This window comes from Triticum aestivum, chromosome 6B (genome assembly GCF_018294505.1).
Source record: "Triticum aestivum cultivar Chinese Spring chromosome 6B, IWGSC CS RefSeq v2.1, whole genome shotgun sequence".
NCBI classification, from domain to species: domain Eukaryota; kingdom Viridiplantae; phylum Streptophyta; class Magnoliopsida; order Poales; family Poaceae; genus Triticum; species Triticum aestivum.
Window position 1 is genome coordinate 578,061,808 of NC_057810.1, and position 22,640 is coordinate 578,084,447.

Consider the following 22,640-nt stretch of genomic DNA (forward strand, 5'->3'; position numbering starts at 1 on the left):
CGACCAGGTCATAGACCCCAAAGAAGAATACTATTACCCGCTACTGCCCCCATGAACCACTTGTCATCGTGCTCCGAAGGCACCAAGGCAACATGTAGGAGAAATTGTATATGTATATACATGTGTATGTGCGAATAGTTAATTGTGTTGGCTGTGAGACATTCGATGATATTATATATATATATATATATATATATATATGCAGTTCTACTGACGAGAAAATCTATTTATATATAAGCATAACGTGTACAATTTGTAGTATCGTGAAATACCAGCAAACAAAAAAGAATTAAATGGAAAATAAAGCCAAATTGAAAACACAAATTAAAGCAATTTTTTTTAAAAAACACCCAAACATTTAGTACCGGTTGGTGTTACCAACCGGTACTAATGTCCTACACGCACTCAGGCCTGGCTCGTGCCACGTGGTGGCTCTTTAGCGCCGGTTCATGTTGAACCGGTACTAAAGGAGTGGGACCTTTAGTCCCCACTCTTTAGTGCCGGTTGGCGAACCGGCACTAAAGGCCGTCACGAACCGGCACTAAAGGCCGGTTCTGCACTAGTGAACCACCACCAGCGCGACCTCGGGCAACGAGATCCATTGACGGACACATCAGATCGAGCACAGCCAGGGCAAGGTCCGCACCTCGCACGCAAGCCTGCACCGCCCCTGACGCTCGCACTGGCATGCTGCGCCCACCGCACCTGTCTGGCGCCCCGGCACGCGCCGCTGCCTGCTCGCCGAGCGCACCGTACCTGCCAACGCCAGCTCGCCGCACCTGCCTAGCGCCCCGACGCCCGCTCGCCGCGCGCGCCGCGCCCACCACGCCTGCTCGTCGCTCATGCAACGCCCCTGCGCCTCTCCTTGGCCGAGCGGCCCCGCACCGCCATGTCCTCGCAAGAGGGAAGAAGAGGAAGGCCCTGCCGTCGCCGACGCCACGCGGGCTTTGCCCGGCTGCACTTGTCGGCGGCGGCAAGGGGAGGGGGGTGAATCTGGGGGAGGCTGGTGCGGCAGCTAGGGTTTCGCCTGGGTCGCCCGCGGGGTGGGGCGACATGAGCCACTTGAATACCCGTAGACGGCTGCTTCTGCTACTGGCTAAGTGCCATATGGGTTTTGGGTTTTTTAGTTTGGTTGTTTTTTTTGTTATTGGTTGGGCTTAGGTGTTGTTGCACTAAACAGAAAAAAAAGATGAACATAAAAACATTGGTGGTTCTCTGCTTCTGGCTACAGCTTGTCCCATGCCATGACTAGGCTACATTAGAGTTTGACGTGTTTGAACCATTGCATGTGGCTTGATGAATGAACGCATGAATAATTTGGTAAAACAGTGGATCTCCTTGGCGAAAGTATGAGGCACCTTGATGTAGAGCTCGCGAGAAATGTTGTGATCTTTTCCTGTTTCTTCTATAAACTATTTGGTGAAATAAAAAATTATTTGCAAATTTTAAAAGTCCATGAATTAGAAAAGAATAGGAAATTTGAAAAATTCCATGAATTAGATAAGTCATCGAATACAAAAATATGTTCGTGAAAAAATGTCGAAAAATTTGGAAAAAGTTCATTGGTTTTTTAAAACAATAAAACATGAATTTGGAAAAGTTCATGATTTGTAAGACAACTATTAATTTTAAGAAAATGTTCATGATTTTTAAAAAAAATATTTTTCAAATGTGGACATACAACTGGCTGACAACTCTTCTCCTACCCCTAATTGCAGTCTCGTTGAAGCGATGCAGTTGCGTGTCGAAGGTGAACTTGCAACTGAGCCAAAAAGGGGTCAGCCTAATTGCTTGTTGGAGGTGGACTTGTAACTAGGATAAAAAGGGGTCGAGCCCAGTTGCTCGTCGATGGTGGACTTGCAACATGGACTATAATGAGTGGGGCCCCCAGTTGCGTATCGAGGGTGGAGTTGTAGCTGGGGCAAAAGCGGGCCGCTCTCCTCCCCCGGTTGAGTATCAAGAGTGGACTTGTAACTGGGACAAAAAATGCTCGATCTCTTGGTTGCATATTGAGGGGGGGGGGACTTGCAACTGGGACAAAAAAAGTAGGACCCCCAATTGCATGTCAGGGGTGTCGTTGGACTTGCAAGTAAGACAAAAATGGCTTGGTCTCCAGTTGCATGTCAAATGTGGACTTGCGACTGGGATAGGAAAAAGGTGCCCCCTAATTGCATGTCTAGGGTAAAGTTACAACTAGGACAAAAAAGGTCGCTCCCCCTGTTACGAGTCAAGGATGGACTTGCAACAGGGACAAAAAAAGGTCGGCTCTCGGTTGCGAGTTGAGGATGGATTTGCAACTAGGACAAAAAAAATGTTGTGCCACAGTTGCGAGTCGAGGATGGGATTGCAACTGGGACAAAAAAGACCAGTCCCCGGTTGCGAGTTGGGGACAGACTTACAACTGGAACAAAAAAAAGATCAGGCTACAGTTACGAGTCAAGGATGGGATTGCAACTAGGACAAAAAAAGGTCGGACCCTAGTTGTGAGTCGATGGTAGACTTGCAACCAGGACAAAAAACGACCCTGCCCTAGTTGCGAGTTGAGAATGGACTTGCAACTGTGACAAAAAGAAAGTAGGGCCACGGTCAACGGTAGTATAGATAAATAACAAAAATTGGGAATGTGTTGGTATTTTAACTCTACTTGTCGACCCAACAACTGGAAACTGGGACTCACAATTGGTTAATCAAACGTTCTAGGAAGTGTATGTCCAGAGAATACTTGCTATACCCTTGCTTGTACTTGAAATGTCAGATTTCATTGCCTCGGATCCCACCAAGAATGGAATCTTTTTGGTACGATCTGCTTACCAAGTGGAATGGAATGCTCAATTGTTGGGGAACGTGGTAATTTCAAAAAAATTCCTACGATCACGCAAGATCTATCTAGGAGATGCATAGCAACAAGAGGGAAGAGTGTGTCCACGTACCCTCGTAGATCGAAAGCGGAAGCGTTTCAATAACGTGGTTGATGTAGTCAAACTTCTTCGCGATCCAACCGATCTAAGTACCGAACATACGACACCTCCGCGTTCAGCACACGTTCAGCTCGATGACGTCCCTCGTACTCTTGATCCAGTTGAGGACGAGGGTGAGTTCCGTCAGCACGACGGTGTGGCGACGGTGATGATGATGTTACCGGCGTAGGGCTTCGCCTAAGGACTATGATGGTATGATCGAGGTGTGTAACTGTGGAGGCGGCACCGCACACGGTTAAGAGAAACTTGTGTTTTCTAGGGTGCCCCCTGCCCCCATATATAAAGGAGGGAGGGGGAGGCCGGCCGGACCTATGGCACGCCCCAAGAGGAGGAGTCCTACTAGGACTTCCTAGCCCTAGTAGGATTCCCCTCCAAGGAAGAGAGGGGGAAGGAAAGGAGAGGGAGAGGGAGTAGGAAAGGGGGGGCGCCGCCCCCCTTCCCTTGTCCAATTCGGACTCAAGGGGGGGCGTGGCCAGCCCTCCTGCGGCCCTCCTCTCTCTCTAGTAAGGCCCATGGTGGCCCATTAGTTCCCCCGGGGGGTTCCGGTAACCTTTCCGGCACTCCAGTTTTACCCGAAACTTCCCGGAACACTTGCAGTGTCTGAATAACATGGTCCAATATATGAATCTCTATGTCTTGACCATTTCGAGACTCCTCGTCACGTCCGTGATCTCATCCGGGACTCCGAACAAACTTCGGTCATCAAAAACACATACCTCATAATACATATCGTCATCGAACATTAAGCGTGCGGACCTTACGGGTTCGAGAACTATGTAGACATGACCGAGACACATCTCTTGTCAATAACCAATAGAGGAACCTGGATGCTCATATTGGCTCCTATATATTTTACGAAGATCTTTATCGGTCAAACCGCATAACAACATATGTTGTTCCCTTTGTCATCGGTATGTTACTTGCCCGAGATTTGATCGTCGGTATCACTATACCTAGTTCAATCTAGTTACCGGCAAGTCTCTTTACTCGTTCCATAACACTTCATCCTGCAATTAACTCATTAGTTACATTGCTTGCAAGGCTTATAGTGATGAGCATTACCGTGAGGGCCCAGAGATACCTCTCCGAAACACGGAGTGACAAATCCTAATCTCAATCTATGTCAACCCAACAAACACCTTCGGAGACACCTGTAGAGTATCTTTATAATCACCCATTTACGTTGTGACGTCTGATAGCACACAAGGTGTTCCTCCGGTATTCGGGAGTTGCATAATCTCATAGTCTGAGGAACGTGTATAAGTCATGAAGAAAACAGTAACAATGAAACTGTAACGATCATAATTCTAAGCTAAGGGATGGGTCATGTCCATCACATCATTCTTCTAATGATGTGACCCCGATCATCAAATGACAACACATGTCTATGGTTAAGAAACTTAACCATCTTTGATTAACGAGCTAGTCAAGTAGAGGCATACTAGGGACACTTTGTTTAGTCTATGTATTCACACATGTAATAAGTTTCCAATTAATACAATTCTAGCATGAATAATAAACATTTATCATGAATTAAGGAAATAAATAATAACTTTATTATTGCCTCTAGGGCATATTTTCTTCATCAATTTGGTCACTTGCTGCAAACTAGAGCCGAATCATCATACCCTGACGAGAAGTGGAACTTGATATGGAGCTTACAATGCCCCGCAAAGATCCGGATTTTTATTTGAAGAGTTCTCCGTAGTGCTATTCCGTGTAAGGCGGTTCTGGCCTCGAAGCACATGAAAGTGAAAACACATTGTCCGGAATGCAATATGTGAAGGAAATATGCCCTAGAAGCAATAATAAAATTATTATTTATTTTCTTATTTCATGATAAATGTTTATTATTCATGCTAGAATTGTATTAACCGGAAACTTAGTACATGTGTGAATACATAGACAAACATAATGTCACTAGTATGCCTCTACTTGACTAGCTCGTTGAATCAAAGATGGTTAAGTTTCCTAGCCATATACATGAGTTGTCATTTGATTAACGGGATCACATCATTAGAGAATGATGTGATTGACTTAGACCCATTCCGTTAGCTTAGCACTTGATCATTTAGTATGTTGCTATTGCTTTCTTCATGACTTATACATGTTCCTATGACTATGATATTATGCAACTCCCGTTTACCGGAGGAACACTTTGTGTGCCACCAAACGTCACAACGTAACTGGGTAATTATAAAGGTGCTCTACAGGTGTTTCCGAAGGTACTTGTTGAGTTGGCATATTTCGAGATTAGGATTTGTCACTCCGACTGTTGGAGAGGTATCCCTGGGCCCTCTCGGTAATGCACATCACTATAAGCCTTGCAAGCAATGTGACTAATGAGTTAGTTGCGAGATGATGCATTACGGAACGAGTAAAGAGACTTGCCGGTAATAAGATTGAACTAGGTATTGAGATACCAACGATCGAATCTCGGGCAAGTAACATACCGATGACAAAGGGAACAACGTATGTTGTTATGCGGTTTGACCGATAAAGATCTTCGTAGAATATGTGGGAGCCAATATGAGCATCCAGGTTCCGCTATTGGTTATTGACTGGAGACGTGTCTCGTCATGTCTACATAGTTCTCGAACCCGTAGGGTCCGCATGCTTAACATTCGGTGACGATTTATATTATGAGTTATGTGTTTTGATGTACTGAAGGTAGTTCGGAGTCTCGGATGAGATCGTGGACATGACGAGGAGTCTCGAAATGGTCGAGACGTAAAGATCGATATATTGGACGACTATATTTGAACATCGGAAAGGTTCCGAGTGATTCGGGTATTTTTCGGAGTACCGGAGAGTTACAGGAATTCGTATTGGGCCTTAATGGGCCATACGGGAAAGGAGAGAAAGGCCTCAAAGGGTGGCCGCACCCCTCCCCATGGACTGGTCCGAAATGGACTAGGGAGGGGGGGGGGGCGCCCCCTTCCTTCCTTCTCCTTTTTCCTTCCCTTCTCCTACTCCTACAAGGAAAGGAGGAGTCCTACTCCCGGTGGGAGTAGGACTCCCCCCTTGGCGCGCCCTCCTCTTGGCCGGCCGCCTTCGCCCCTTGCTCCTTTATATACGGGGGCAGGGGGGCACCTCTAGACACAACAATTGATCATTGATCTCTTAGCCGTGTGCGGTGCCCCTCTCCACCATATTCCACCTCGGTAATATCGTAGCGGTGCTTAGGCGAAGCCCTGCGTCGGTAGCATCATCAACACCGTCATCACGCCGTTGTGCTGACGGAACTCTCCTGCAAAGCTCTGCTGGATCGGAGTTCGTGGGACGTCATCGAGCTGAACGTGTGCTGAACTCAGAGGTGTCGTACGTTCGGTACTTGGATCGGTCGGGTCGTGAAGACGTACGACTACATCAACCGCGTTGTGCTAACGCTTCCGCTTTCGGTCTACGAGGGTACGTGGACACACTCTCCCCTCTCGTTGCTATGCATCACCATGATCTTGCATGTGCGTAGGAACTTTTTTTTGGAATTACTACGTTCCCCAACAATATGGGACCGGATAGCATCAAGCACTTCCGTTTTGAGTGCCCAAGATCAAAAGAGGTATGGCCACAATTGGGGCTGATTGATGTTGTCAAGAGGAAATGTACACAATTCAAATCAGGTGAAGAAGTGGTGCATGAACTATTAAGCATGGAGGAAACTGAAGTCCACATCCTAGGTCTTCCCAAAATGAAGGAGGTTGTGGCCACTGCGTCATGGTAGCTATGGTTTGAACACCTAAAAATTACCATAAAGAGGACACCCAAAAACCCTCACAAACTGCTCTCGCTATCCGAGGACTCTCGACTAACTTTACTATTCCTTGTTCCACTAAGGCAAAGTTACGTGTTGATTCATGGGAGAAGCCGATGCAGGGGTATATGAAGTTAAATGTAGATGCTGGCTTTGACCATGATCTTCTTGAAGGATCAGTGGGGGCAGTAATCCGAGATTACAATGGAAAATTTATTGTGGCAGCTAATGAACGAGTGGACATATGCTATGATTTGTTCACTGCAGAGGCATTGGCGGTGAGATTTGGCTTGAATCTAGCCAGAACCATTGGATGCAGCAAGATCGTGATCAACTCGGATAGCATGGAGGTTGTGGAAGCTTTGAGAGCAGGCAACTCCTTTTCGGTGGCAAGTGTAACTATTGATGATTGCTATTTCATGTCGTCAGATTTTAATCATGTAACTTATGATTATTGTAATAGAGAGAGTAATAAAGTAGCTCATGAACTCGCTAGGATAGTTAAGTTTTCTCCTCCTTCTATCTGGATGGAGTCGGCACCGGATGTACTGCTTCCATTACTTGTAAACGATGCCACTATTTTGCTAAGTGAATAAAGGAGGAGACGTTCCGTAAAGAAAAACTACTTGTCGACTCTCCTTATTATCCTTGTCTTTCTCCTCATCCTCCATAATGGCATATTCATCCACATCCTCCTCTTTCTCCACGAACACCAGAATACCCCTCACAAGTGGCTTCGTGATGTCCAATCTGACCTTCACCCTCATGTATTCTCCCATGGCCATTCCACAATCGTCAACATCCACGTCTAAGAAGTCATCAATTTCATATTTTTTCCCCTATTTCTTCACCTGATTCCTTGTTCATTGACCCCATCAATAGATTGCATCTTCTTGAATTCATATTCATCTAGGGTCTTAGCAGGGTTGAACTTGTCCAGCACCAGCAAACTCTTGTATTGTCTAAAAAAAACTTTTGTTTAACATCCACGGACCATGGTCTAGTGCCTTCTTCTTCCGTGCTTCCTCGCGGAATGAGATCCTTACACTCATCCCCTTGAATGGACACCAGATCGTGCCTAAAGTGCTTACTACTCTCACATGTTTACCTTCCGTACCTTGGCTGTTTTGTAAAACCTCTTAAGGCCTCATGTTTAAGGCCGGGCATTAGCCTATTCACTAAAAAAATGTTTAAGGGGAGACAACAGCTAACCCACTGCCTACATCTTCCCAGCTCCTTTCCTTGCTGGCTTGCATTCCTTTCTTCTCTTCTTCAGAGAGATTCAGGGATTTCAGCTTCCTCTCGACCAGTGGCGGAGCTTGATCAGAATTATAGGAGGGGCTAACCCATGTAGGAGGGGGTCATTCAATCCAAGATTGCGCAAAACACCATTATTCCTGTTTAATTATGTGCAAATAATATAACAAAACTACACAAGCTGGGGCAGGGGGGGGGTGGCATGGCTCAGGTTGGCCCTAAGCTCCGCCACTGCTCTCGACGCCTTCCATCGAAACACCACTGTACTAGCACCTCTCAAAGTTTTTGTGACCAACCAAAGTATAAAGAAATGCAGGGGAAATTGAGTATTTTTTTAGAATAAGATATGAAAGTTGGTCCACTAGAAGGTGTATTTCTTAAGCAGGCAACATAAATAGAATAAGATATGAGTTTCTTTTTACTCTAATCTGCAAGTAGCTTTTAGGTTTTGGGTATGAAGCTAAAGAAACAGAGTGCCCCTGAATGACTCAAGAGCCTATTTGTATTTGTTATGCAGGCAACATAAATAGCAGCAGCAGCAGTACCCGCGTCTCTTGAGCCAGGATGTGCAATGCCTTCAACACTCAGGTAGCCGCTCCATTACAAGGCGGCGACTAAGCTTCATTCAACGCATGCCAGTTCCTTTACTGCATGCAAGCAAACCCACACAACCGCAGGATTTTTGTGGGTCACTGATGAGCTTACCGTTTCTAGGCTCAAGAACAAAATGTATGTTGGAATAGGACTTCTGTCATACGAAATGACGTTGTAGCTAGCAAAATACTAACAAACAAACACATTCACTTAATAACACGAGTACATAGCATAAGTATGACCAATTTATAGTGACCGGCATAGAGGGTACTAGTAGTAGGGAGTACTTTGGTAACAGAGTTGCATGATAAAAGAAACATTATGATAAGTTCCAGCAGACTTGCAAGCCTCAAGCTCAAACAGCAGCAGGTAACATGATCAAGATCAACAGCAGCAGAAAGGAGACAGCCAACGCTACAGCAGACGGACCGGCTATCTCTTCATCCTGAAGACACACCACTCGGCTTGGCGCCCAAGTTCACCACAGCACCAGGCCCCGACACAACCTACACCACCACAAGTATGTTAATTAGTAACATCATCCCAGGCAGTACCTTTCATGCTTCAGTTCAGGGTACAACAGCATAACTATCACCAGAGGAAATTAAGCCACATACCCTCATATTATTGCTATTATTTATTAAAAAAACACTAAGGCAGAAAGTATTAAATAAAATTAAACCACTGGCAATTCCACTCGATCTACACCACATCAAGGACACCAGTACGTACTAAACCCGTGTTATCTTACCGGTCTTGCAAGAGATGTCCCAGCTAACTGGTGCAGTTTGAATTGATGCAGCAATTGCTCAACAGCTGCCGGATCCCGCTTTGAATTCCTTCTTCTCCCAGCCAAATCCCAACATTCTTCAACCACGTGCTGATTTGTGCCTGCGCGGGGATGGATATTAATCAAGTATTATGGCGTCATAACAGTCAATATTTCAGCCCTGACAAGATCCATGAATTTTTTTTCAATACCAATATAGTGTAAGAATCAACACTTGCAAGCATTTATTAATCTTATCGTCCCATCAACTAGATACAGCTGCACAACCCGTTCTCTACATATGAGGATGCACAAGACTTCTCGATCGGACAAAAGAACTACGGGAGGCCATAAAACAAGGAAATGAGCTAACAAATGCAAGATTCATAAAAGGATATCTACCATATTATTTATAGGATGCATTTCCATAGTGGCAAAAAGACAGCAGAAAGGGACATGGTCAGTTATATAAATGAATCAAGGAAACTGTAAGCTGGCAGATACGTAATACTATCAGATAGGTAATGCATACGGACAACTAACGACAGTACATTTGATCCTTCTCTAACAAGTAATAATATCAGGGATCATCTGTCAACTAACAATATCAGAGATCGACCAAGCAGAGGTTCGACTAATTTACCTGCATTTGCCAATGTCCCGGAGGTTTTAACTTCTGTGGAAGTACCAAACATGGGTTGGCCGAATTGAGCACCTGCGACAAGCTTGGCAGTTAGAAACAGCGGCTGCAGTTATGAACTAACATGACAAGTTTGGCAGTTCGAGAAACGGCAGTTACAGTTATAAGCTATCATGCAAAGATAAAGCCACATGATGTGAAGCAACCAACAAATAACAAGAACAGACCAAGGGCATAAGAACAGGACATTTCCACAATAGATCTTCTAAAGACAACTTGCACAAAAGGAGTCCAATGTGCATAGGAACCAAAAGCATAGAAATGTATTACCCGCAGATAGCCTACAAGGCATCCGTGGCATGTAAATACATCCGGTATATTTCTAGTAAGAGCCTTAAGGTTGGATCACGACTTTGATCATGCATTATGTATAAAATTTAAACAGCACTATTTTTCAGACGAAAATTCAACAGGACACCCACATAGTCTGATGGCTAACCTTATTCAATGTTATGTTATTAAAAAATAAAATATAAACTACAACTTTGACCTTCAATTTTGTTGCTATGATTTGTAGCATAGATTTAGCAATATGAAATTTTAACAGCACTGTTTGTCAGAAGAAAATTCAACAGTACACCTGAATGAATTATATGCAAGTTATAAAAAAGAAAAAAATATTGTGCGGATGTGGCCCAATTTTTTTTAAGATATTACACAGACAGTAAAGAGCCTAATGGCTTGCTTGGAGAGAAGTATTCCTGGGTAAAGTTTTGGTACTCAGTTTAAATTTGGGTAAAGTTTTTATACTCAACTTAAATTTGACTTAAGTACCAAAATTTACCAGGAAATATTATTTTTTAGAATTGAACTAATTCAAAAATTAATGTATTTGCAATTCAATCGAGCTAATTATAAATGTATCTTGTAGGCACTAAGAAAATTCAACAGCACGCCTGCCTAGTCTTGTGGCTAACCTTAATCCATTGGCTATGTAAGTTGTCAGAAAGTATTCCGCAAAAAAAGTTGTCAGAAAGTAAAATATTGTGTGGATATGGCCCAAAAAGACTCAATAAGTAAGCAGCCAGTAAAGAGCCTAACGGCTGTAAAGAACTCATTACCAAAACTTTACCAAGGAATCCCTGAATAGTAAGTTAAGACAGTGGCAAAATGACTAAGCTATTGAATGGGTGAACCGAACATGTGAGGTTTTACCTTCATTCCTACCCAGCTTAAGTGAACAGCTGAAACCATAGGTGTTCAATTGTACGCCAGGTCTTACAGTTTCATCTGAAGGTCACACAAATTCATCAGTTCCCATAGATACAAAAATTCGTAGCTGGTGTCTTGAGACAGTAGAACAATATAAATAGACCAGATGTATTCTATTCTGGATGTGCTTTTGAGCTACCAGGTCCTAATGAATAGAAGAAGATGAAGAGACACTAGTTCTCACCAAGGAGATCCGCCAGCAATTCCTTTGCTTCCTCAAGCGACCCTGCCCATTATTGGAGCACATGGTTAATAACTGTTGCAGATGTGTAGAAATTTAAGACCTATGCTGCTTAATCATATATAAGATTTTTGTAAGTACCAATGCTTGGAACCATAAGTTGCTGGCTGCAAAAAGCAAGGAATCTGCATATGTTCAAATGTCAGCAAAAACAAGTAAAGAGCGAATTGAGGAGAGGGCTAGTAGTGAAGATGTACAGTTACCTCTTCAAGGCCCTGGCGATAGCTTCTGGTCGTCCTTTTTGTTTCTTCTTCACGTAGCGCCTCCGGCTCCATAAACTAGGGGAGATCAAATACAGGACGGAAAAATTAAACTGAGAAGTACTACTACTGAAATTAACAGGGAATCACTTCTACTGAAATTAACAGGGGAATCACTGTACTGGTTATTGTATGCCTTTCTGCCTTTAGATCGATGCACAGCACAGCTAGAAGGAAGAATATTTTCTAGCAAACAGACATTCTACCTATTTCTATAAGATTTAATGAAAACTGATAAAATCATTTAATATAATTTCTATGCTTAGTGTGTGACTCGTTATTTTTTTCTTTTTAAAAGGAAAAAACTTAGGAGCAGGGGGAAAATCATCCACTGCATAACCATTGATTGATTTCTTCTGAGGGAAAAGATAAATATAAATGACCAAGATTATTTGTCTAGTTCCATGAATGGATCAATCTTCCATCATATCATATTTTGGTGATGTCCAAATATTCTCTTTGCTAACATAGTTTGTTTTTCATGCCAACTCTGGGAAACCCAATCCAATGGTAAACAAAACTGCAACCATTCTTTTGTCTACTCAAAAATTTTACAGCACCAAATCTGATCTAGAGAATCTGGATCTGAGGAAATCTACATTACCCAGAGTCAAAATCAAGAAAATGGATCAAGACAAAGGGGGCATATCTGGCCACAAGGAAATGAAGAAGACACGAATTCATTCAGATCTAGAAAGGCAAATTAAGTGCACAGAATAAATGGGGAGCGATTTGAAATGCTCAGCAAAGTGCACAGAATAAATGGATCTCATAGCCACTTAAAGATGTGTAGTACGAAAGAGGTAGATCATGGACATGGGGCCTGCCCGAGTAGGATCGAGTTTGGATTACGTACCCGGAAGCAATTGGGAGTACATGGTGCAGCTTGTTGCTGGTGGCCGGCAGCGCGATGCAGCCTCGCAGCTCTGGAGTAGAACCAGCCAACCTGGAGACAGCGAGCGATGCCTTGCGCCGCACTGTCTCCCAGTCCATGTTGGCCCTGCGTTCGGTTCGTACTTAAATTTATGAGTCCGCACGAATTAATCTATCTTCTTTTGTAATGGAAATGGCAAGGCAGAGGAATTAATCTAATCTATCTTGGCCGCGCGCGGATACAGAAATTACATGGTACGTACCTGACTTCGTCGACGGCGAGTATTATGGACAAGGAGATGGAGCGGAGCCTCAGATCGGCGTGGCTGATGTCTCTGCCGTTGTCAAGTTGGAGGTAGTTCCTGGGCACGGACTTATCGACGATGCCGTCGACGGCGTTGGCGAAGCGGTAGTGCATCAGGAGGAATTGACGGAGGACCTGGGCGCGGAAGCTCATGGGACTGGTGGGCGGCGGCAGGTACCTGTCTAGGTATTCCACGGCATCCAACCACTGGCCCCGCTGGACGAGGCCGCCCAGGTGCCACAAGCTCATGTGCGCGCGCGTCTTGTTCGTCAACCTGAATTGGATGGAGCCGCGCTAGCATTAGTTCTTGATTTGAATTTTGAACTCCTTTTTTTTTGACGAAAAGGCCGGATCTCTGCTTTTCATTGCGCTTAGAAGGAAGGAATTTTCAAGTTTGAACAGAAGCGTGCGTACTCGTTGTAGGAGTCGCGGAAGCCTTGGTCCCAGAGGAACGCGATGAGGCGCCGGTGACGAAGCCGCGTCACGCGCGGATGCTCCGGCGGGCTGGAAAGCATGCGGTCGGCCTCGCCGACGGAGTCGTCCGCCAGGCGGGAGCGCTTCTTGCCAGAAAGCGTGTGGGCGGCCTCGCCGACGGAGTCGTCCGCGGGGCCGGAGCGCTTCTCGGCCTCGCCGACGGAGTCATCCGCCGGGCGGGAGCGCTTCTTGCCAGAAAGCGTGTGGGCGGCCTCGCCGACGGAGACGCTCATGTGATCCGCCGGGCCGGAGCGCTTCTCGGCGGTCTCGCCGGAGAATACGACGGAGGCATCCATCACTGGTGATTGGGATGGGTATGGAGTGCGCGCGGATTGAACACGCAGAAAGAGCACGCATCTTATATCGAGAGCGGCGGGATACATAGGGCCCACTCTCGCGCGGCGTTTTACGCCCGCCTCGCGCTCGCGTTTTCTCTCTCTTGCTTTACTCCTTTTTTCCTCTCTGTTTTTTTGAGGGGGTTTTCCTCTCTGGTTTAGATGCTGAGATGGGCACCGTTGGTTCTTGGATCGGTTGGGCTAGTCACGGAGAATGGGCTCGGTTTATTTCTCTCAGCATGTGCTAATATTGTTTCGACTTAAGTTTTAAAAAAATTGTTTTGACTTTTTGGTCCAACGGAAGGACGTTGGACCTTAGGCCAACTCCACCGCGCGACCCTATCCTGTCCGCCCCCGTCCGTTTGGGGTAAAAGGGACAAAAGAGACGGCCCAGCGCGGGGGCGCAAACGGACTTTTGTCCGCTTTGTGTCCGCTTTCGACCCATTCCCGGCCCAAATTTGCGCCGGTTTTGGGGTGAATCAGACAGCGCGCGAACGGGCGAGACGCGCGCGCTTGTCCTCTCCTGGCCCGCCTGTCGGTGGGAGAAATCAACCCCCCGCCCCCACGCCCATTTGGCGCCATTTGCCCCAAACCCTCCCACGTCCCTCCCGCCGCCCCCTCTCTCCCCCGTCCATGGCCGACGCCCCGCCGAGTTCCGGCGGCCTGGTCGTCGACCTGCCTGCAAAGGTGAAGAAGAAGGCGTCAAGGAAGCCGCGGTCGGAGTGCACGCCGGAGGAGATCGCCAAGTTGGACACAGAATCGGCGAAGAGGAGGAAACGGAGAGCGGTCGTCAAGCTCAATGCCGCCGCGGCCAAGTTCGCCGCCCAGCGCGAGGAGCTGGATGCCGCGCGGCGCAAGGCCGCTGCCGACGAGAAGGAGGACCTCGTCAACAAAGCACACGCCATCCTAATGCTTGGCATGGGGCGTGTTGCCGGGTTCCCTGCAGCGGCCGTCGGCCCGGCGAGCACAGACTCGTCGGTCGCCCGGCCTACGCACTGCTAGTCGCCGACGCCGCGCACCGCGCCCATGTCGTCGGGCTTTCCTCCGCGAAGGCACGACGGCCAGACCCGTTGACGGAGTCCTGGATTAGGGGGTGTCCGGATGGCCGGACTCCCGGACTATGAAGATACAAGATTGAAGACTTCGTCCCGTGTCCAGATGGGACTTTCCTTGGCGTGGAAGGCAAGCTTGGCGATACGATATGAAGATCTCCTCCCATTGTAACCGACTCTGTGTAACCCTAACCCTCTCCGGTGTCTATATAAACCGGAGAGTTTTAGTCTGTAGGACGAACAACAATCATACCATAGGCTAGCTTTTAGGGTTTAGCCTCTCTGATCTCGTGGTAGATCAACTCTTGTACTACCCATATCATCAATATTAATCAAGTATGAGTAGGGTTTTACCTCCACCGAGAGGGCCCGAACCTGGGTAAAAACATCGTGTCCCTTGTCTCCTGTTATCATCCGCCTAGACGCACAGTTCGGGACCCCCTACCCGAGATCCGCCGGTTTTGACACCGACATTGGTGCTTTCATTGAGAGTTCCTCTGTGTCGTCACCTTTAGGCCCGATGGCTTCTTCGATCGTCAACCGCGACGCGGTCCAGGGTGAGACTTTTCTCCCCGGACAGATCTTCGTATTCGGCGGCTTCGCACTGCGGGCCAACTCGCTTGGCCATCTGGAGCAGATCGAAAGCTACGCCCCTGGCCATCAGGTTAGATTTGGAAGCTTAAACTACACGGCCGACATCCGCGGGGACTTGATCTTCGACGGATTCGAGCCACGGCCGAGTGCGCCGCACTGTCTCGATGGGCATGATCTAGCTCTGCCGTCGGACAGCGCCCAGAGTGCCGCTCAGGTGTCCGCTCCGACCATTAGCTCGGAGCCGACTGCGCTAGTCGGGGACGGACGGTTGGACGCCGTCCCAGGCTCCGCAATCTCTACGACGATAGAGCCGAATACCAGCCTAGTCCTTTGCAAGGCCCGTGACTTCAAGGTGCCGGACCCCGTTTCGGACTCCGACTCCAAAGACATCGATGGTATGGACGCCGATGGAGGAGACGACCAAGAACCAGCACCTATAGGGCACTGGAAGGCCACCTCGTCATATGACATATACATGGTGGACACCCCCTCCAGCAGGATTCAGCGCAGGAGGATGAAGGAGCCAGCCCTCATGAGAGAGCGGCAGACAGAGAGGTCGAGGACGACAACTATATGCCTCCCTCCGAAGATGAGGCAAGCCTCAACGACGACGAATTCGTCGTGCCAGAGGATCCCGTCGAACAAGAGCATTTCAAACACGGGCTTATGGCCACGGCGAGCAGCCTCAAGAAAAAACAGCAGCAGCTTAGAGCTGACCAAGACCTGCTAGCCGACAGATGGACTGAAGTCCTGGCGGCCGAAGAGTATAAACTCAAACGCCCCTCCAAGAGTTACCCAAAGCGCAGGCTGAAGGAAATATGCCCTAGAGGCAATAATAAAGTTATTATTTATTTCCTCATATCATGATAAATGTTTATTATTCATGCTAGAATTGTATTAACCGGAAACATGATACATGTGTGAATACATAGACAAACATATAGTCACTAGTATGCCTCTACTTGACTAGCTCATTAATCAAAGATGGTTATGTTTCCTAACCATAGACATGTGTTGTCATTTGATTAACGAGATCACATCATTAGGAGAATGATGTGATTGACATGACCCATTCTGTTAGCCTAGCACTTGATCGTTTAGTATATTGCTATTGCTTTCTTCATGACTTATACATGTTCCTGTAACTATGAGATTATGCAACTCCCGTTTACCGGAGGAACACTTTGGGTACTACCAAACGTCACAACATAACTGGGTGATTATAAAGGAGTACTACAGGTGTCTCCGAAGATACATGTTGGGTTGGCGTATTTCGAGATTAGGTTTTGTCACTCCGATTGTCGGAGAGGTATCTCTGGGCCCTCTCGGTAATGCACATCACTATAAGCCTTGCAAGCAATGTAGCTAAATGAGTTAGTTACGGAATGATGCATTACGTAACGAGTAAAGAGACTTGCTGGTAACGAGATTGAACTAGGTATTAGATACCGACGATCGAATCTCAGGCAAGTAACATACCGATGACAAAGGGAACAACGTATGTTGTTATGCGGTTTGACTGATAAAGATCTTTGTAGAATATGTAGGAACCAATATGGGCATCCAGGTTCCGCTATTGGTTATTGATCGAGAATAGTTCTAGGTCATGTCTACATAGTTCTCGAACCCGTAGGGTCCGCACGCTTAACGTTACGATGACAGTTTTATTATGAGTTTATAAGTTTTGATGTATCGAAGTTTGTTCGGAGTCCCGGATATGATCACGGACATGACGAGGAGTCTCGAAATGGTTGAGACATAAAGATTGATATATTGGACGACTATATTCGGACACCGGAAGTGTCCGGACGTTTTTGGAGAAAAGCGGAGTGCCGGAGGGTTACTGGAACCCCCCCCCCCCCGGGGAGAGATAATGGGCCACATGGGCCTTGGTGGAAAGAGAGAGGGGCGGCCAGGGTGGGCCGCGCGCCCCCTCTCCCTCTGGTCCGAATTGGACTAGGAGGAGGGGGGCAGCGCCCCCCCTCTTTCCTTCCCCCTCTCCCCCTTCCTTTCCCCTCCTAGTAGGAGTAGGAAAGGGGGAGTCCTACTCCTACTAGGAGGAGGACTCCTCCTTCTTGGCGCGCCCACAAGGGCCGGCCGGCCTCCCTTGCTCCTTTATATACGGGGGCAGGGGGCACCCCAGAACACACAAGTTGATCTACGGATCGTTCCTTAGCCGTGTGCGGTGCCCCCCCTCCACCATATTCCACCTCGGCCATATCGTCGCGGAGTTTAGGCGAAGCCCTGCGCCGGTAGAACATCATCATCGTCACCACGCCGTCGTGTTGACGGAACTCATCCCCGAAGCTTTGCTGGATCGGAGCCCGGGGATCGTCATCGAGCTGAACGTGTGCTGTACTCGGAGGTGCCGTACGTTCGGTGCTTGGATCGGTCGGATCGTAAAGACGTACGACTACATCAACCGCGTTGTCATAACGCTTCCGCTTACGGTCTACGAGGGTACGTGGACAACACTCTCCCCTCTCGTTGCTATGTCATCACCATGATCTTGCGTGTACGTAGGAATTTTTTTGAAATTACTACGTTCCCCAACAATGGCATCCGAGCCTAGTTTTATGCGTAGATGTCATATGCACGAGTAGAACACAAGTGAGTTGTGGGCGATACAAGTCATACTGCTTACCAGCATGTCATACTTTGGTTCGGCGGTATTGTGAGATGAAGCGGCCCGGACCGACATTACGCGTACGCTTACGCGAGACTGGTTTCACCGTTACGAGCACTCATGCTTAAATGTGGCTGGCGGGTGTCTGTCTCTCTCACTTTAGCTGAATCAAGTGTGGCTACGCCCGGTCCTTGCGAAGGTTAAAACAGCACTAACTTGACGAACTATCGTTGTGGTTTTGATGCGTAGGTAAGAACGGTTCTTGCTAAGCCCGTAGCAGCCACGTAAAACTTGCAACAACAAAGTAGATGACGTCTAACTTGTTGTTGCAGGGCATGTTGTGATGTGATATGGTCAAGACGTGATGCTATATTTTATTGTATGAGATGATCATGTTTTGTAACCGAAGTTATCGGCAACTGGCAGGAGCCATATGGTTGTCGCTTTATTGTATGAAATGCAAACACCCTGTAATTGCTTTACTTTATCACTAAGCGGTAGCGATAGTCGTAGAAGCAATAGATGGCGTAAACGACAACGATGCTACGATGAAGATCAAGGTGTCGCGCCGGTGACGATGGTGATCACGACGGTGCTTCGGAGATGGAGATCACAAGCACAAGATGATGATCGCCATATCATATCACTTATATTAATTGCATGTGATGTTAATCCTTTATGCATCTTATCTTGCTTTGATTGACGGTAGCATTTTAAGATGATCTCTCACTAAAATTATCAAGAAGTGTTCTCTCTGAGTATGCACCGTTGCCAAAGTTCGTCGTGCCCAGACACCACGTGATGATCGGGTGTGATAAGCTCTACGTCCATCTACAACGGGTGCAAGCCAGTTTTGCACACGCAGAATACTTAGGTTAAACTTGACGAGCCTAGCATATGCAGATATGGCCTTGAAACACGGAGACCGAAAGGTCGAGCGTGAATCATATAGTAGATATGATCAACATAGTGATGTTCACCATTGAAAACTACTCCATCTCACGTGATGATCGGTTATGGTTTAGTTGATTTGGATCACGTGATCACTTAGATGACTAGAGAGATGTCTATCTAAGTGGGAGTTCTTAAGTAATATGATTAATTGAACTTAAATTTATCATGAACTTAGTACCTGATAGTATTTTGCTTATCTATGTTTGTTGTAGATAGATGGCTCGTGTTGTTGTTCCGTTGAATTTTAATGCGTTCCTTGAGAAAGCAAAGTTGAAAGATGATGGTAGCAATTACATGGACTGGGTCCGTAACTTGAGGATTATCCTCATTGCTGCACAGAAGAATTACGTCCTGGAAGCACCGCTGGGTGCCAGGCCTGCTGCTGATGCAACTGACGACGTTAAGAACGTCTGGCAGAGCAAAGCTGATGACTACTCGATAGTTCAGTGTGCCATGCTTTACGGCTTAGAACCGGGTCTTCAACGACGTTTTGAACGTCATGGAGCATATGAGATGTTCCAGGAGTTGAAGTTAATATTTCAAGCAAATGCCCGGATTGAGAGATATGAAGTCTCCAATAAGTTCTATAGCTGCAAGATGGAGGAGAATAGTTCTGTCAGTGAACACATACTCAAAATGTCTGGGTATAATAATCACTTGATTCAACTGGGAGTTAATCTTCCTGATGATAGTGTCATTGACAGAATTCTCCAATCACTGCCACCAAGCTACAAGAGCTTCGTGATGAACTATAATATGCAAGGGATGAACAAGACAATTCTCGAGCTCTTCGCAATGCTAAAAGCTGCGGAAGTAGAAATCAAGAAGGAGCATCAAGTGTTGATGGTTAATAAGACCACTAGTTTCAAGAAAAAGGGCAAAGCGAAGAAGAAGGGGAACTTCAAGAAGAACAGCAAGCAAGTTGCTGCTCAAGAGAAGAAACCCAAGTCTGGACCTAAGCCTGAAACTGAGTGCTTCTACTGCAAGCAGATTGGACACTGGAAGCGGAACTGCCCCAAGTATTTGGCGGATAAGAAGGATGGCAAGGTGAACAAAGGTATATGTGATATACATGTTATTGATGTGTACCTTACTAGAGCTCGCAGTAGCACCTGGGTATTTGATACTGGTTCTGTTGCTAACATTTGCAACTCGAAACAGGGACTACGGAATAAGTGAGCACTGGCCAAGGATTAGGTGACGATGCGCATGGGAAACGGTTCCAAAGTCGATGTGATCGCGGTCGGCACGCTACCTCTACATCTACCTTCGGGATTAGTTTTAGACCTGAATAATTGTTATTTGGTGCCAGCGTTGAGCATGAACATTATATCTGGATCTTGTTTGATGCGAGATGGTTATTCATTTAAATCAGAGAATAATGGTTGTTCTATTTATATGAGTAATATCTTTTATGGTCATGCACCCTTGAAGAGTGGTCTATTTTTGTTGAATCTCGATAGTAGTGATACACATATTCATAATGTCGAAGCCAAAAGATGCAGAGTTAATAATGATAGTGCAACTTATTTGTGGCACTGCCGTTTAGGTCATATCGGTGTAAAGCGCATGAAGAAACTCCATACTGATGGACTTTTGGAATCACTTGATTATGAATCAGTTGGTACTTGCGAACCGTGCCTCGTGGGCAAGATGACTAAAACACCGTTCTCCGGTACTATGGAGAGAGCAACAGATTTGTTGGAAATCATACATACAGATGTATGTGGTCCGATGAATGTTGAAGCTCATGGCGGATATCGTTATTTTCTCACCTTCACAGATGATTTAAGCAGATATGGGTATATCTACTTAATGAAACACAAGTCTGGAACATTTGAAAAGTTCAAAGAATTTCAGAGTGAAGTGGAAAATCATCGTAACAAGAACATAAAATTCCTATGATCTGATCGTGGAGGAGAATATTTGAGTTACGAGTTTGGTTTACATTTGAAACAATGCGGAATAGTTTCGCAACTCACGCCACCCGGAACACCACAACGAAATGGTGTGTCCGAACATCGTAATCGTACTTTACTAGATATGGTGCGATCTATGATGTCTCTTACTGATTTACCTCTATCGTTCTGGGGTTATGCTTTAGAGACGGCCGCATTCACGTTAAATAGGGCACCATCAAAATCCGTTGAGACGACGCCTTATGAACTATGGTTTGGAAAGAAACCGAAGTTGTTGTTTCTTAAAGTTTGGGGCTGCGATGCTTATGTGAAGAAACTTCAACCAGATAAGCTCGAACCTAAATCGGAGAAATGTGTCTTCATAGGATACCCAAAAGAAACAGTTGGGTATATGAGGGAGTTCTGGACTAGGGGGTGTCCGGATAGCCGAACTATCATCATCGGCCGGACTCCAAGACTATGAAGATAGAAGATTGAAGACTTCGTCCATGTCTGGATGGGACTTTCCTTGGCGTGGAAGGCAAGCTTGGCGATACGGATATGTAGATCTCCTACCTTTGTAACCGACTTTGTGTAACCCTAGCCCTCTCCGGTGTCTATATAAACCGGATGGCTGTAGTCCATAGGACGAACAACAATCATACCATAGGCTAGCTTCTAGGGTTTAGCCTCCTTGATCTCGTGGTAGATCCACTCTTGTAACACACATCATCAATACTAATCAAGCAGGACGTAGGGTTTTACCTCCATCAAGAGGGCCTGAACCTGGGTAAAACATCGTGTCCCTCGTCTCCTGTTACCATCCGCCTAGATGCACAGTTCGGGACCCCCTACCCGAGATCCGCCAGTTTTGACACCGACATTGGTGCTTTCATTGAGAGTTCCTCTGTGTCGTCACCGATAGGCTCGATGGCTTCTTCAATCATCATCAACGACATAGTCCAGGGTGAGACCTTCCTCCCCAGACAAATCTTTGTATTCGGCGGCTTTGCACTGCGGGCCAATTCGCTTGGCCAACTGGAGCAGATCGAAAGCTACGCCCCTGGCCGTCAGGTCAGGTTTGGAAGTTTGAACTTCACGGCTGACATCCGCGGGGACTTGATCCTCGATAGGTTCGAGCCACAGCCAAGCGTGCCGCACTGTCGCGGTGAGCATGATTTAGCTCTGCAGCCGGACAGTACCTTCGAGGCCGCACTCGAAACTGCTCTGATCTTCAATTCGGAGCCAGCTCCGCAGATCGAGGATGGATGCCTAGACACCGCCTCGGGGGCTGCAACCTCTACGGCGATAGAGACGAACACTGACTTTGTCCCTCATAAAGCTCGTGACTCCGAGGTGCCGGACTCCTCGCCGGACTCCAAACCTCCCGCGCCTGCCCCGATCGAATCCGATTGGGCGCCGATCATGGAGTTCACCGCAGCGGACGTCTTTCAACACTCACCTTTCGGCGACATCTTGAGTTCGCTAAAATATCTCTCGTTATCAGGAGAGCCCTGGCCGGACTGCGGTCAGGACGGTTGGGATGCGGACGACGAAGAAATTCAAAGCCCACCCACCACCCACTTGGTAGCCGCTGTCGACGATTTAACCGACATGCTAGACTACGACTCCGAGGACATCGACGGTATGGACGACGATGCCGGAGACGACCAAGAACCAGCGCCTATTGGGCACTGGACAGCCACCTCATCATATGACATATACATGGTGGATATCCCAAAAGATGGGAATGGCGAAGGAACAG

The 22,640-nt window shown here is 46.7% G+C and overlaps 1 protein-coding gene across 1 annotated transcript; it reads right to left on the reverse strand.

Annotated features, from left to right (window-relative positions):
• Nucleotides 1-8,770: 8,770 nt before the first annotated feature.
• Nucleotides 8,771-13,730, reverse strand: LOC123134470 (uncharacterized). Its single transcript, XM_044553724.1, has 10 exons — nucleotides 13,357-13,730; nucleotides 12,902-13,216; nucleotides 12,622-12,765; nucleotides 11,709-11,783; nucleotides 11,587-11,630; nucleotides 11,449-11,490; nucleotides 11,208-11,282; nucleotides 9,996-10,067; nucleotides 9,335-9,474; nucleotides 8,771-9,089 (listed from the first exon to the last, which is right to left on the reverse strand). Exons 1-10 carry the CDS (start codon nucleotides 13,710-13,712, stop codon nucleotides 9,024-9,026), a joined length of 1,329 nt encoding a protein of 442 aa, XP_044409659.1. The 5' UTR covers nucleotides 13,713-13,730; the 3' UTR covers nucleotides 8,771-9,023.
• Between the last annotated feature and the right edge of the window lie 8,910 nt (nucleotides 13,731-22,640).

What these genes read in the sequence shown, in the direction of transcription:
- LOC123134470 (XM_044553724.1), bottom strand. Translation starts at nt 13,712, where the DNA reads ATGGATGCCTCCGTCGTATTCTCCGGCGAGACCGCCGAGAAGCGCTCC. An exon ending in GTACTCCCAATTGCTTCCGG is followed by an intron (nt 11,784 to 12,621) that starts GTACGTAATCCA and finishes GATCTCCCCTAG; the next exon opens with TTTATGGAGCCGGAGGCGCT. An exon ending in ACTTATGGTTCCAAGCATTG is followed by an intron (nt 11,491 to 11,586) that starts GTACTTACAAAA and finishes AATAATGGGCAG; the next exon opens with GGTCGCTTGAGGAAGCAAAG.